General features: G+C 39.2%; 1 protein-coding gene across 2 annotated transcripts; it reads left to right on the forward strand.

Moving 5' to 3' along the window:
• The first annotated feature begins 4,435 nt into the window (after nt 1-4,435).
• Nucleotides 4,436-7,403, forward strand: ASL1 (ASYMMETRIC LEAVES 2-like 1). 2 transcript variants are annotated; one of them, XM_039115745.3, is made up of 4 exons: nt 4,436-4,624; nt 4,989-5,156; nt 5,444-6,512; nt 6,868-7,403. In XM_039115745.3, exon 3 carries the CDS (start codon nt 5,478-5,480, stop codon nt 6,396-6,398), a length of 921 nt encoding a protein of 306 aa, XP_038971673.2. In that variant the 5' UTR covers nt 4,436-4,624; nt 4,989-5,156; nt 5,444-5,477; the 3' UTR covers nt 6,399-6,512; nt 6,868-7,403. The 2 variants fall into 2 exon arrangements, with proteins under 2 accessions (XP_038971673.2, XP_038971674.2); XM_039115746.3 differs by lacking the exon at nt 4,436-4,624 and having other exon boundaries at nt 5,017-5,156; nt 6,635-7,233.
• The last annotated feature ends 8,044 nt before the right edge of the window (nt 7,404-15,447 follow it).

A 15,447-nucleotide genomic window follows, 5' to 3' on the forward strand; every position in this document is an offset into this window, starting at 1 on the left:
ATATTAAATTAAAACCTTGACAACATGGATGCTACATGAAATCAGGTTCACATTATTTGATAGCAGGGATAATTAAAGGAGAAACATCCAATGCAACTTTGGACTAAAGAAGAAAAATGGGATAAAAAAATGGACTTCAAATTTAACATAGACATATTTCACATCATTCATGTCATTCAAGTTAAATTGATGATAAGAATTTTTTGAGGCAAAGAATGATAGATGTCCAAACATTTAGATGCAAGGTAGCATCAAATACACATGGGCCTATATAATGTACTCTTTTGTTTTTTTTGTACAAACGTATCATATATATACTTGCACCTGTACAACGATGTTTCTTTGTCATTAACATAGAATTTACTGCATCAATGCACATCCTACATGGTTTGAAGACTTGTTGATCAGTAGGAGGTGGTGCATTCAAGTATGTTGTTTGATGCATGTGGCATAAAATAGTTCACAAAGAATTTTGTATGAATGGAGCAGAAGATATGTAGCATATTACCAAAAGTGATCTACCTTATTGTGCATCTCACATTAACCTGTGGCAAAGAAAAACCCTTCAACTTTGTTGTGAGTTTCATAAAAAAATATTTAAGGAAAAAAATTCAGCCCTAAAGTTATATGATTTTGTGACAAAATGCCTTGCAATAATCAAATTAATCTATCATTATTTTGGCCGACTTAAACAACTAAACTTGTAGTAGATTGGAGATATTTGTCTTATCAACCAACCAAAGAATATTGGATTTGTTCTACCAAAAAATAAAAAAACACAATGTTGTAAACATAATCCACGTATTTTCTCATTCTAACTATATTGGAAGTATTTTTAAGTATGGCTAGCATGTTTAGCCAAAGCTTGCTATGACATTGGCTAAAACATAAAATTATATGAATAAAGTCATAGCCTTTATAATTTAGTTTATCACTTTATGGTAAACTTGATAAACTCTAACTTCAAGTGACAATATAAGTTCTTTTATAGCCCAATTTATTGGACAAGCATGTGATGAAGTTTCTAGGGCACAATCTGGATATTTCTTTACATTTTTTTAATGGATTTCACACATCATACTTCTTTAAAAAAATATGAATGCATTTTCTTTTCTTTTATGGCTAAGCACCACTCCAATTTGTCCGTATATAATTATATGCTTGATGCATCCTAAATGTACCAAATTTGTACCATAAAGATATATAAAAACATCATGTACCTTCTTTTACCTTCTCGAATTTCTTTTTACTTTTACTTTTTAAGTAATTACTGTACAATAAAAGTTCATGTTTCTCTATCAGCAGGGAAACAAGTAATTAGAGTTGTTTAGCATACAAGCTAAATCTCCCCTACATGGAATTATATTTATGCATTGCTTACAAGAGTTACAATCAAAAGCTTTTCAACATTACAAGCTCCTACCTTCCATCTCGATTAATAGACCTCATGTATTGAATTCAACAGTTCAACTCATTCTTAGATCAACAATGCATCATGAGGCACACTTTTTTATTATTATAATAAATATATAAATCATTATCATAATTAGACCAAAAATGTCATAGATCATTAGGTTTCTTGCAGACCAAGAAAGACTGCTATGCAAAGAAAATATTTTTTAATCTTGGGTTTGTCAATTGACCAACAGCAAGACAAGCTAATTTTTTAAGGTTAAGATGGAAATATGAAGAAGAATATTGGTCAAATAGGGTCATCATAATATTTTAATTCATATAAGTTAAAGTTACCATTGAGCGCAAATTAGATGGTAGCACTCCTTGCTACTTGAGAAAGGGGCAAAGGTTTGATTCTAAAGTGGAGTCAGACCCTTAAAGGCGGAGTGGGTATAGGATAGAAAAGGTGCTTCTAATCTCAAAAAAAAAAAAAAGTTGGAGCTGAAATTTATTGTTAAGTATTCCATGGTCATGTATAGGGTAGAAAAGGTAGCATTAACCACTCATAATCTCGAAAAAAAAAAGTTAAAGTTAGGGTGATAATTGGATCAAGTTGGACCATTTACAAATTGTGTCGGATATAGGATAGATCAAAAATTTGTCAATCTGACCATGACCTATTTATTAAATAGGTCAAAAATCTATATACGAGCCTAACAATTTTTTTAAATAGGTAACCTAATCGAATCTACAAGGAGTCGAATCAAGTTAGACATGTTAGATAGTTAAGCATTGCCACCCCTAGTTGAAGTTATATGTATCATTAAATATTCCATGGTCATGGATTTTATATACGATTGAAGACTACTACATCTATATATGTGATTGAAAATTATTTTATGGTGATCTTTTTTCCTCTTTTATGCAGCCATGAAAATGAGAGCTTTGAATATTAATGGTGGCAAAAAACCAATGCAAACTCTAATATACTCCTAAAGAAATTAGAAAAAAAAATCAAGCCTTTTTTTGATATTGTTCCCCTCATTCCTTAAAGACTATAAGATGAGTGAGACATCTTTTTCATTGAAAATGGTGGAGATATTTGAAGCTTGGCCTACATTGACCTTGTGCTAATTACCAATTCTTATCCCCCTAATGAAAAATAAAGAGCTATAAGAAAAGGTGGCTAACCTCAAAGCCTCAAATATTGGAGTAATGCCAAACAACCTAAGATAAATTGCTAATTTGATTGCCTAAAATTTGCATAAAGTTAACACACAATTCAAGGAAATGAAATAAAACATGCACCCGGAGTCTTTTTTCCACATGTTCGTTGCAATCATGGACTTGTTTTCAAACTTAAATCATAACATGTCATATATGAATTAATCCTTTTTTTTTGTAAGGAGTCATAAATGAAGGTTGAAGATCTTCTCAATGCTCAGAATTGTGCTCTTGTCACATCCCTTAAAATACGCTCTTCAATCTTGACCTAGATAATTATAGTTCTCCAAGATATTATATTTTTACTCTGATGCACTTGATCATCGGCTGCTAGCTAGAGGCCATTATAGTATGAGTTTGAACAAATTTCCGAAAGTGACAAGGCCAAAAGGTCCTAACCAATGTGACGAGCTTTAATTATAGTGTTTCAAGAAGAGAGCAGATCGAGCAGCGATATTTTCGTAGAGTCTTCATGTCAAGTTTTCAAAATGATCTCTTCTTATGCAAGACAGTACGCCAATGTTTGGAGATAAATTGGTAAAACAGTACATTAACAAAGACGCAAAATGATCCAGAACTATGATGAACCAAGATCCCATAAATGGTCCCTATCAATATTCTCTCTTCATATCACAATCAACATTCTCTCTCATGTGCATCTTCATATCACCAACATATGCCGTGAATTAATTACAAGCTCCATCCATGTTGCAGGCCATGGACAAAACATAAGGAGCATGCAGTAATGGCAGTGGGGTACGTGTAGGTGATAGAGAGTTTCATGCAGCAATATTAGACTGACCACTCTACGCAAAATTACAGCATATAGACTAAAACCAATACATGCATGCATGTGCGCCTTCTACTTTTCCATGCACGATGACATGTTGATGCACAGGGACCAATTAGAGAACATCTACCCTTAGAAAAATCCAACAAAATATACCAAGAAACTTAACTAGTTCCATTGGAGCCGGTTCTTTTAAACCTCGTGATCTCTAAGCATTAAGCTTCACTTGAATAAGGAATCACGAACCAAAACCTAACCAATTAAACATATGCTAGAACAAAAATTAGCAAGAAACTTAACTAGTTCCATTGTAGCCGGTTCTTGTAAACCCCGTGATCTCTAAGCATTAAGCTTCACTTGAATAAGGAATCACGGACGATTCCTTGAAACTTAGATGCATGCATCAATTATTTTTTTTCTTGTAATGCAAATTCATAGTACAGACAATAGATATTTACATGCGTCGATTTCATGCAGAATGAGTCCTTGTCATAAAGAGGACCAATTGGTAGAACTCTCCTTAACCTTAGAAAATACAGAAAATTACTCTCTCTCCCCAGTGCAAAAGAAGAAAAAAAATCAGGCAGGCAATAGGAAATTAAACCAAGAACTTGACCAAGTCCACGAGAGCCGCCTTCTTTCAAACGTTGGGATCCCCAGGCATTCAACTTGGATGGTCCCAAGGAAGGAGACAGAAGCTGGCAGAGAGACAGAGAGAGCTCGCACGAGCCACACAGGTCACAAGCTCAGCATGCAGCGGCTCGGAGTAAGCGAAGGGACGCATCCGATCGGACGGCGAGCATCCCGAGGCCCCATCTGGACGGCTCTCCCCCCGGTGGCGCATCGGATCGCGAATCGCATTTCTCCCACCTGCCTTTCCTCATGTAATTTATAATATCATTCATTATTATACATAATCTCCTTCATTACTTGTTACCAAATACCGAGCATATATAATAAGACGACGTCGACGCCATGGAGAAGAGAACAAATAAATAAAACCCCCCGTCACGCCCTTCTCTCCTCATTCCATATATCTTTATTCTTCTCTTCTCCCGTCCTCGGTTTGGTTTCAAAAGATTTTGGTTATAATTTCTTTTATTGGCTGCTCATCTTCTTCTATCCACTCCCGTCGGGATCTGAAACCACCCGGTCTCCTCTCAAAGAGGCGGAAATCCATCCGGTCAAAGCGGGCTCGATCTTAGAGCGGCAAAGGTCTAATCACTACTTCCTCCACCATCTTTATTTTGCTTATTATCTCTTCTCTTTCTCTCTCTCTTTTTCTTTTCTTTTCTTTTCTTTCGTCTCTCTTCTTTATTAATTTGTTTCTGAACAGTGCTGCTTCTAATCTAATCCATAAAGAGAAACGAAAAGTAAATTGTTTTGTTAGAAAAATCTCGGTGTGTCAAAACCATCAACAGATCGCTAGCTCGCTCGGTCTTTCTTTCTTTCTTTCATCGTCGCCGGTCTTCTCTGAAGACGCAGCCGGGCGAAATCGTTCGAGAGATCTCCTCCGGCGAGGTCTTCAGAACGATTTCCGCTCGCCCTTTGACTTTTGATTTTGTGTTTTTTTTTTCAGACTTGTAGAAGGAAGGGAAAGGCTGTAGAGTCTGGATATCCGATCCTCTAGTCTTTAATCTAAGATTCGAAGTTCGCATTTCTCTTCCAGTCGGAGACGAGAAGGGCAAAGAGGAGAAGGGAGAGAGGTTTCTTAAGAGTTGAAGTGAAGACCCGCTTTTTTTTACAGGTACGTAATCGGATCCCCCGGCCTTCTCAAAGTAGGTATGGATGCCGGGAACGGATTGGCAAAGGCCGGCGCTGGCCATGATGAAAGGAAACCCTAACCCTAACCCTAGCGATATCCATCTCTCCAGCGAGCCCGCCGGCTTCCATATAGCTTTTTGTGCAATTATTCTCTTTTAACGGCCTCAAGATGCCCTCTCCTTGTAACCTATTCTTCTTTATTTATTCTTTTTCTGAGGTTTAAGGATGATGTTCTGATTGAGTTTTGGCTCTTTCCTTTTCCTTGTTTAGGAAACTTTAATTTGGTGGGAGGGGAGGGTAGGCGATGTCGTCGTCAAACTCGCCGTGCGCCGCGTGCAAGTTCCTGCGGCGCAAGTGCACGCAGGGATGCGTGTTTGCGCCTTACTTCCCGCCGGACCAGCCGCAGAAGTTCGCCAATGTGCACCGGATATTTGGTGCGAGCAACGTGGCCAAGCTCCTGAACGAGCTCTCGCCGGCGCAGCGAGAAGACGCCGTCAACTCGCTCGCTTATGAGGCCGAGGCGCGCCTGCGCGACCCGGTCTATGGTTGTGTTGGCTACATCTCCCTTCTCCAGCACAAGCTGAAGCAGGTACAACATGACCTCTACAATGCCAAAAAGGAGCTCTCGGCGTACATTGGCCCTGCCGCCCTCAGCCCATTCCTCCCCCACCCTGGCCCCCACCACCACCACCACCACCATGCTGCTCTTGTTGGCGCCCCCCACCATTATCCCCCGTATCAGCTCCAGGGAGCTTCCCCATCATCTGCGCCGCCCTTCGGAGTGCCGGGAATGGGGATTGGGATGGGATTGGCTTTGGCAGCTGGGGCTGGGACCGGTGCATCTCCGCACCATCCACAGATCCTGATGCGCGAGCAGCAGCAGCAGATGGTGGAGGCGCAGCAGCTGGCCGTAGCAGTGGCTGCTGTTCGAGAGCAAGAGATGCTGAGGAGCTACGAGCAGCAGCAAGAGCTTGCGAGATTCGGCACCGGGTACACTGACGGCCGAGCTTTTAATCAGATAGGCGTTAGTGCGACAGTAGCAGTGGCTCCCGGGACGCCACCGGGGCTGGCGCTAGTCTCGCCACAGCCAATTGAGACTCCATTTCTAGTCCAGCACCTGCAGCAGTATCCCGAGCAGCCACGGCAGCAGCAGCGGCAGGCGCGGCCGCAGCACCAGAGAGCTGGGAGTGATGAGGGGAGCAGCGGCATGGGCCCGTCGTCTTGAAGAAAGAGTTCCAGTCTCAGCTAGTTTAGCAAGAACGTTATCAATTTTTAGGCCATTCTTCTCGTCTTCTCCCTCCACCCTTGGCAAATGCTCGATAACTCTCATTCCTCAAAGGTATAAACTCTCCAGCACTCTCTATAATATCCCTTTATTTTCTTTTCTTGATTGCACTATTTTTTTCAAGTTATAAAAAGGGACAAAATTCAGTAGTAAAATAAGTTCTCAATTCTATTTAGGCAAAGCATGAGTGGCGATATTTGATGCAGTCGAGTGTTGTGTTGAAGTAGGAAATGTAGATGTATGCGTTCTATCTATGGATTCAAAGACTGCAATAGGACGGAAAGGCCATCATTCCCTCACTCTCTTTCTCATAAACCCTTCAGTACTGAGTCTTGGCCTTATTAGGTGTAACACTGTTGAGTTCATAAGCTGACGGTGGAAATTTTTATACTGGTGAATCTGGTCGCAGGGCGTTTCAGATACACTTGGAAGGCAAAGTTGATAGAGATAAACAGAGAGGTGGAGAAAGAGAAGGGGCAGCAAAACAGCAGCAGCAAATGGTAAAGAGTGGTACAGCATTGCTTAAAAGGGGGAAAAAAAAGAGAGAAGGAATAGTGCAGCATCAGCAGTCACCTGTGGCAGCCACAACAGAAAGAAATAATTAGTACTCCTTGGTTCTTATGCTCATTAGGAAAAAAATTTTATCACTCTTATTACTTTTTAAATAATATTTTTCCTTCCTTTTTACATCCTTTAGGCTTATATTTTTGTTATTCTTCAAGTCTTTTTCCTTATCTGGTGCATTAACTCGTTTTAAGGATATCATGGTGTAACTGCGTCCTTGGTGATTCACCTATTATTTTCCTTTTTTTTCGGTTTACCCTTTTGTATTTGTTTTATGCTGTTTTTTTTTTGTTTTAATTCCGTGTTGTGGCTGGTCTGCCTGACCTGCGGAGGAATTAGTCTGTAAAACTTAGGTGTAACAAATTGCCTTTTCTGTCTCTCTCTTTTTGGGTCTTCAAAGCGAAACTTCCATCATCTTTTTTCTTTCCTTTGAGTTTGAATACCTTTTTTTAATGCAGCTTCATTTTAATTAGTAGTTAATGCATAGTTCATTATTTCGTTTCAGTAAGTAAAGAGAGTTGAGATTCCCACAAAGAAAGTGTACGAACTTTTATATTAGATAGAAATCATGGCTTTGGAGTTTGCAACTGATTAGTACTTAGATTTGATTAGAGGTTATTGAAACTTATAAGGGGCTTTTTGATGCGTGCAATTTGCTTCTTCTCTTCCCTTCACATGGTCTCCCCCACCTAAGAGTGCAACAAAGTCAACACTCACTGCTGCCACAGTCGTCTCCCTTTAAACAGAGATGAGCTCGGGACCAGAAGTATATATATGCTTCCAAACCGTGTCAGGTATCAGTGAGCAGAGGGTCTCTCTCTCTGTGTCATCCCCCCTTCCCCCTCCCTCTCTCTCTCTCTGACAGCTTAGAAGGTTCTTAATATAAGTTTTACTACTTGGATTGTGGAAATCTATGCTGTGCTAACAACGAGAATGAGTTCTTTACTACTCTTATGAGGAGTTTAGGAGATTCCTAATACCGATCGGTTATGGAAATCTATGCTAAGTAGGACGGACTCAGATGCATGTACAAAATATAAGCCTATAATTCTCATTTGCTTGGATTGGGTGCATCTGGAACCGTGAAGCATTAATTTAGGGTGAGGAGAGGCTTTCAGCTCGTGGGTGGCTTTGCTTTTTAATCCTTGGAAGGGAAACCGAGGTTTCGCACCAGGAGCAATGGTCACCCTGACGGAAAATTTGGAAGGAAAGGTCAGTAGGGAACAAGAACTGAGGGGCATCTCCCGACTTGGAGGGGTTGGTGGATGACTTGGATCACACTAATTCCAAGGCTTTGGAGGCTTTGGCTGATGGGTTTTTATTATTATTATTATTAGTAAGCTTGACGGATACTGACCAAACGGTAATATAGCATGCCAAAAAGAAGGAATGCCAGCTTGGGTTCTATTTATATTTGTTTCGTCTGGGGCATGAATTGGTGCTTTGAAGCCAAGAAAGAAGGATAGAGACTAGAGAAGTTTATTTTTAATTGTGAAGTCTCATCACGAGTTTAGTTGGTTGATTTGTTAAATTATCGAAAAGTTGTTGTGGGTTTAATAATTGAAATAATACTAGTCTAGTGTCTCTTACTTATTTGTTGTTTAATATATATATATATATATATATATATATATATATATATATATATATATATCTTATAGAATAATAATTCAGGAAGTGGAATTGGGTGTTTAGTGAAAATAGCATTTTTTTTTGAAGATGTGATTGAAACAATTTCCATAGTTTGATCTTTCATGTAGGTAGTGCATTGCATTTCTTTCATTGTTAAATGTAGGCAAGTGTCAATCAAAGAAGAGTTATTTCAAGAGTATCAATTTTTATAAAATGGGAAAATGGTATACCACAAAATGTTGATTTTTCATCATGCCAAAAATAATGCATTAAAGGTGCTTGTGAGTTATTTCTAGTTTTGCTACCAATGTTAATATATGATTTATATAAAGGCATGTTATTGCCCTCCATTATTTTTCACTCTACACATAGACATACTTGAATGGTTGATTTGATTTAAGTATCATCAAATAAATCACTTCTCTTTTTTTTTTAATCATTTATCGAATTTATGTGTGATTATGGGCAATCAAAGCATAAGTTTGATAAATGATTCATTAGAAAAAAGGTTTTCTCTTAACCTAATGCCTGAGTTCAGTAAAGCAGAATTTACATCTATTGATAAAACCTCCAGTCAATGAGACAATACATTTGTTACTAGCATCTGTATATACTAGTTATCTCAAACAATTTGTACCTTAAAGGCAAATATCCTTTGGTTAACAGATTTAGCTTCTTATAAAACAATGATGGTTAACAGTGCCAAGTCACTGATACATTAATTAAGCCATTTGTTTTTTTGAGAAGAATTAATTTAACCATTTGTTCATACTGCAAAAAAAAAAAAAAAATGTTGCCCCAAAGAAGGGGCAAATCCTTATAACGGCATAAACTCCACATAGGCGAAGAACTGATTTTATAAATTTCCAATGCAGGCCTAGGCCTTCTGTTGAACTCAAAGAGCACTAGTTTTGTTAACCCCTATCTACTTCTTTTATCCTTGGAGTGGATTTTAGAAGAACTGATTTTATAAATTTCCTTAAGCAAGCTAATGGTGCAAAAGACAATAACTCTGGATTTTTTCAAGTCACTACTCACGTCAGATTTTGACTTTTCAAGGAGGAATATGTGGGTTGCATTGTTTCATGGAAAATTTAGGTATGCACACTTCATTGTTATTTCCAGTACTTTTTTTTTTTTGTCTTCGTTTACAGAATTATTGCCCTGCATCCCTCTCTACTTCGTGCAATAGATCATATCACAGTTCATTATGATGCTATCTGACATGCCATATTCTTGTTGTCAGCTGCCTCAATTAGTTTGTTGGGCTACTTCATTGTCATTTAAGCTGTGTGATTACCCACCCAGTTCTTTATATGTTATTTTAGTTGAGACTTAATTATGAACCAAAGACTTCCTTGGTGATTTATAATTTATCAAGCAAGCATAGTTATACCTAATATACTCATCTATAAAACTATAAGAAAGTATCTTTCAACACTGTCACATCTAAGCACTATCCTATTATTTGTTATCTGCATTCCCAATTTTGATTCTATTAATTTGACATCTTATCCTGGTGCTATGCATAATTTTATTCTTTCCTATATTATACTTAGGTTAAAATGTCCTAGCCCACTATCTTTAAACAAGATATCTAACATGAAGATACAAGCAAGAACATCTGTTACATACTGATGCAACATAAAGCCTCTTTAGAGGACTTGATGGTCTAAATTGATAAGTTCGCTCGTAGGTCAGATCTTTTTTAAAAAAAAAAATAAAATAAGAGTGGCCTATGGAAAAATATTGTAAATGGGTTTGGGGAATTGCCAATATTCTCCTGGCTTTTACCATCATTTGCATTCAATTCAAGATTTATAGCAAATGGAAAAAAACTAGCTTACTTATGAAATAAAATGTTAACATTTGAACTTATCTCAAAAATATTCAATATTCAATAATTCTTTGCATCATCAGGTGTGTGATGAAAAGCAATTTCCTTGCAAAGTATGGCATCTTGGCATCTTCTAGCCAATTTTCCTTAAGATACAAAGCAGCAAAGAGAATGAGTACCATTAGGAACACAATAGAATCACTCAATCAACCTATGTCGTGTAACACAACAATGTTTGGGGGAAGGGGAATATCTACACATGTACATGATTACATGAAGGGAAATTGTCTAGTCACCAATATTAATATATCATCTAATTTATTGTCTATCTTGAAATATAATCCTGGAGTTAGTATGACCTTTTAATTACATTTGCAAGAAGATAATATATGGATTATACCAAGCAATATTCGTACAAATGATAAACTATCAAATATTAGTGAAATCGATCCTCTTTTTTTTTCTTTAGTGAAAATAGCAATTCATATAGCTCTAATGTGATTTCATCCGCCAAATCAGAAGAAAGTAAAAAATACAAATGGAGCGGAATCTCTGCTGTGGATGTCCAGTGGAACTCCCCGGAATGCCGTGCAACATAGGAGGCGACCCAGTCTGCTGCCCTGTTCGCCTCCCGAAAAACGTATACCGTCTGAAACTCATCCATTTCCATAGCCAACCTGCGAGTCTCACAAATAAGTGGGTGACCATCTCCATACCTGTCCGCACCCCGAATCCAATCTATAACTATAGAGGAATCCCTCTCAAAGTGCACCCGCCCGGCCCCGAGCACCCGCCTCGCATAGGATATGCCCGCCCAGGCTGCCCACAACTCTGCCCCAGCAACAGTGAGTCCTGGCGTGCACCGGCCACCCGATGCAACCAAACTCCCAAGATGGTCTCTGATAACAAATCCAACCCCTCCTGACCTCCCATCCATCGCCACACTGCCATCAAAATTCACTTTGAGATGACCAAGGGGTGGGGGCACCCAAGAAACAACGGCAAATCTGGATGCTGAAACAGCACTACAGGTGCCCCAGATGTCCCTAGTCATCCCAAGTGAAGACAAGGCAGCACAAGAAAAGACCTTCTCGGCCTGAAGCACAACTCTCTCTACCACCATCCTCGCCGAGAGCCTTCTACCTCAAACAATTGTGCATTCTGGTCCAACCACCATTGCAACCACCATATTGCAACTACCACTTTTCATTACTGGGAAAAAGGAAACTAGCTAGTTAGGCTGCTTCCTTTTACCTTCAAATCTAATTGCCCTCATTTGAGAAGGTTGTTTCATCTCTCTTCTTTCCTTTCAGTCGATGCACCTCCCCGTCGAGCACTCAGATTGGCCATCTCGAACCTCGCCATCTTCTTTCATCTCCATGGAGTCATAGCTATGAGTTTTAGCATCGCCAATGATGACACCATGGCCGGTGACATTGGTGATTGTTACGATGGAGTTGAGATTCTTGTGGGGAGGGAGCCGGTGTGTTGGAGAGCCAGGACAGGATCATATCTAATCCAAGCCAAGTTGAAACTGTTGGATACTTGACAATAATGGTGGCGACAAGGGCCGCCCCACCGCCGGTGTAGGTGGAGCCAACCCGGGTAAGGCTGTCGACGGTGAGACAGTGCTTCTTCATAGCAACTCTCTCTCTCTCTCTCTCTCTCTCTCTCTAATGGACTCTTGAAAGCTTTACTTTACAGTGGGTATATATGTGGAGGTATGCGAAGCTTAAGATTTGCATCAAGCCGTCTTGCAACCTTATAACTCCTCCACTCTTTACTTGTAATGACGCCACCAACTGCTAGTTTCTCCTCCAGAGCCTTTATCGCTGACTGGAGACCACACGCATGCATGCGTACGTGGCTCGGCTCGGCCATGCGACGCCTACGTGTGTGCATGGCTGGCATGTTTTGCCACATGCTCTTTCCGATTTGAATTTAAAATTGAAATCAGATTTTAAACTGTAGATCCTGAGTTTTGAGTACGACACATCAAACCTACCGTACCTTGTGCTAGTACTTCGAGTCCGAGAGAGGCTATTACCCTTTCATTTTTTTTTCCTCTCAATTTTTCATACTTTTCCACTTTCATATTTTCCAAATATTCCTCGTCAGCCTTTTTGACTAGAGAAAAAAAAAAAAAGGTTCCACGGCACTCTTCTTTCCGTCGATACAACAGCTCAGCTACGGCCAAGCGTCTTGACTGCTCGCGTCTTGCCGCCTACGCTGCCCCCATCCATTCCAAGTTGAGAGATCTAGGTTATAGTATCCCTATCAAACAGCCGACCGATGCGGTTCAACTAGTGGAGACTCTTGAAACAACTAGAGTAAGAAGTCCCCAAGTTAGTGTATTATGGGACCATCAAACACATCCGGCAAGGATCAAGGAAAATCTTGTTGTTGTATAGCTCAGGTCGGAGAAACATGCCATCGGACGTTCAACAAGTAGTCTCGCGATCGGGGCATGAGTGTTCGGAAGTTTTCGTTGTATACTCGCGCATGTCGGAATTATGAGGACTTTTTCATTCATTTATACAACCTTCTAGCTTATTTCCATTAGGGACCTCAGTCCTCACTCACTTGTTTCATCTGACTTTCATTAAGCAATACACTTATTGAATCCAAGACAGATTCGCTTATTGAGTTACGTGCTTCCGAAGCTTCAATTTGGTCCCGAAGAAGAACGAGCTGGATTTATGTGATGAACTGTTCGAGATTGGAATTGCAATGGTTGGTTTGGTGAGAAATGAGCCATGTTGGGGAAACCTTCTCTCTCTCTCAAAAGTGGAAAATCTTTCATTCTACTCTGCGGAACGTTAATCTTGAAAAAAGCCCTTTACCCCACCCATCAGCGGTCTGACCTTCCCGTCTGTGGGATTTATTTCCTGCCACCAAGAAAGCGTGGAGTATGTAAATCATGGTCGAAGACGTCATCGGAAAGCAGATGACCTCACCGATGGGAAGTGTGTCCATGGGCCAATCCACTGACTCTTCCATCCCTCTAGGACGCACTGGTCGATTTCTCAAAATATCGAAATATTCCAAAGCTAGAAGTTGACGATTATCCTCACTTTTTTTCAGTGAGAAGTCAATTCCGCTAAGCTTTAGCCTGATCTAACCCTTTTTCTAAAGCAGAAGAGAAAATAATCTGCGACTCGATTAGAAACTACACCTCGCATGGAGCCCACAGAGACGGCAGCAACGAGCTCAGAAAACTGAACAACGAAGAAAACGAAGAGAAGGACAAAGGCGAAAAAGGACACGCAATAGAAAAATACCAAATGAAAAAATCTTGGCTAGACGAAGAAAATACAGAAGATAAAAAACTAGACGACAGACTCTCGCCTTATTGATCTGACAGGCTTTATAATTACCAATTCTTTTAATAAAGTTTTGGGTGGCTTCTGCCTCCCTTAGTATCAAAAAAAATATTTTTCAAATATTTTTGTGGGTAACTGAAGGAGTTGATTGAGTCAAGGATCCTATGCAATCATATTCATGATAGGATGACCAAATTGAGTTGGGTTTGCCGTACCTCAGGGATTATCTTGCTATAAACCTACACAAGGGGATGAATTTCATTTTTAGGATAATCTTTTCACATGCCTCGTTCCAAATGCGCAACATTTGAAATTATAATTTTTTGTACAATATTGAATATTTCTAGGACCTACACTTCCGCTTCGAACACTTTGCCTGCTTGTTAATGGCCTACCTTCATCTGTCAAAGCAGGTTTTCTTTGATCACTTGTTGACGTTATTCAAGCCTCATAGGTACGGATCGAGGGAGTAGAAGAGATCCGGGTTGATACTTTGAGAGGGACAAAGGGGCATTGGGAACACCCCTTGCCTTCAACAATATTATCGCACCAACCACGCATTTAACTTGTTTAAAGCATCTACGAGCGATTGCTGGTAGATAAATTCCTCCATTCAATTTGAATTGGATGCTAGCCAAATTGCAGCAAACAGAGCAAACAGAGCGTAGGAAATAGCTAGACTACTATAGCAAATTCCTTTGCCTCATACAGAGGGCGGGTGGAAGAACAAAATACCCATGCTGGAGCCGAACATTAATTTGGATGAAGACACATTACATGGGGTGGAACTTGTTAGAGTTTTAATTCAAAAAAAAAAATTATTCCCTAATTTTAGTAAATTTAAATGCCTTGAAATTTTTTTTTTGTAAGATGCCTCTTTCAGAGGAATTGTGATTCAAGAAAATATTGGTTTCTTAAAAAATACGGTGTTTTCGAAATATTATGTATCTTCGAAACCATCACGTCTCTTCGGTCTTTAGATAGAGTCTATAAATATACTCCTTTGGGATTAATACAAATTAAATCCATTCTCTCTCTCTTTCTTACAGGTACTTTGTCTTCCGAAAGTTTCTTTCATAGACAGAGTTTTTCCATTCTTCAACTTTCTACTTTCTATTTTTTCTTTCTTTTATTTTTTTTTTGGAGATCTAAAGAAGTCGATCGGATCAAGTCTTCCTACCGATCGTGCTCGTTAGTGAGCTGGGTTGTTGTACCTTGAGGATAAGATCATTGCAAACCCGCATGTAGAGGGCGAATCATGTTCTTAAGACAGTGTATATTACACACCTCAATTCAGGCAAACTCTTTTCAATCTTCTGTTTCTAATAAATTATTTCTTTGCGATACTTCTATAAAATAAAGATATAGCAGTTTCTAGATAATTTATTTTCAACAGAACTTTCAGATGAAGATACATCCTAAGGGTTCCCGTCAACCATACTAAACAAGGCCTTAACTTATGACATGCACAATATTTTAATATGTACCTAAATTAGAGGATGTAGATTGCAAGAAGGATGTTTTATGGACTAGATGAGTTAAGCATAATTATAATTTTTATTTTTTTTCCCAGGTAAGAAATCATATCTGTGGTTTTCAAATCCAATCGAACACTTTAATCAAGCACAGTAAA

Source organism: Phoenix dactylifera, chromosome 9, assembly GCF_051530095.1.
Source record: "Phoenix dactylifera cultivar Ajwa chromosome 9, Ajwa_hap1_PhDact_Kaust_v1.1, whole genome shotgun sequence".
Lineage (NCBI taxonomy): Eukaryota > Viridiplantae > Streptophyta > Magnoliopsida > Arecales > Arecaceae > Phoenix > Phoenix dactylifera.

What these genes read in the sequence shown, in the direction of transcription:
- ASL1 (XM_039115745.3), top strand. Translation starts at nt 5,478, where the DNA reads ATGTCGTCGTCAAACTCGCCGTGCGCCGCGTGCAAGTTCCTGCGGCGC.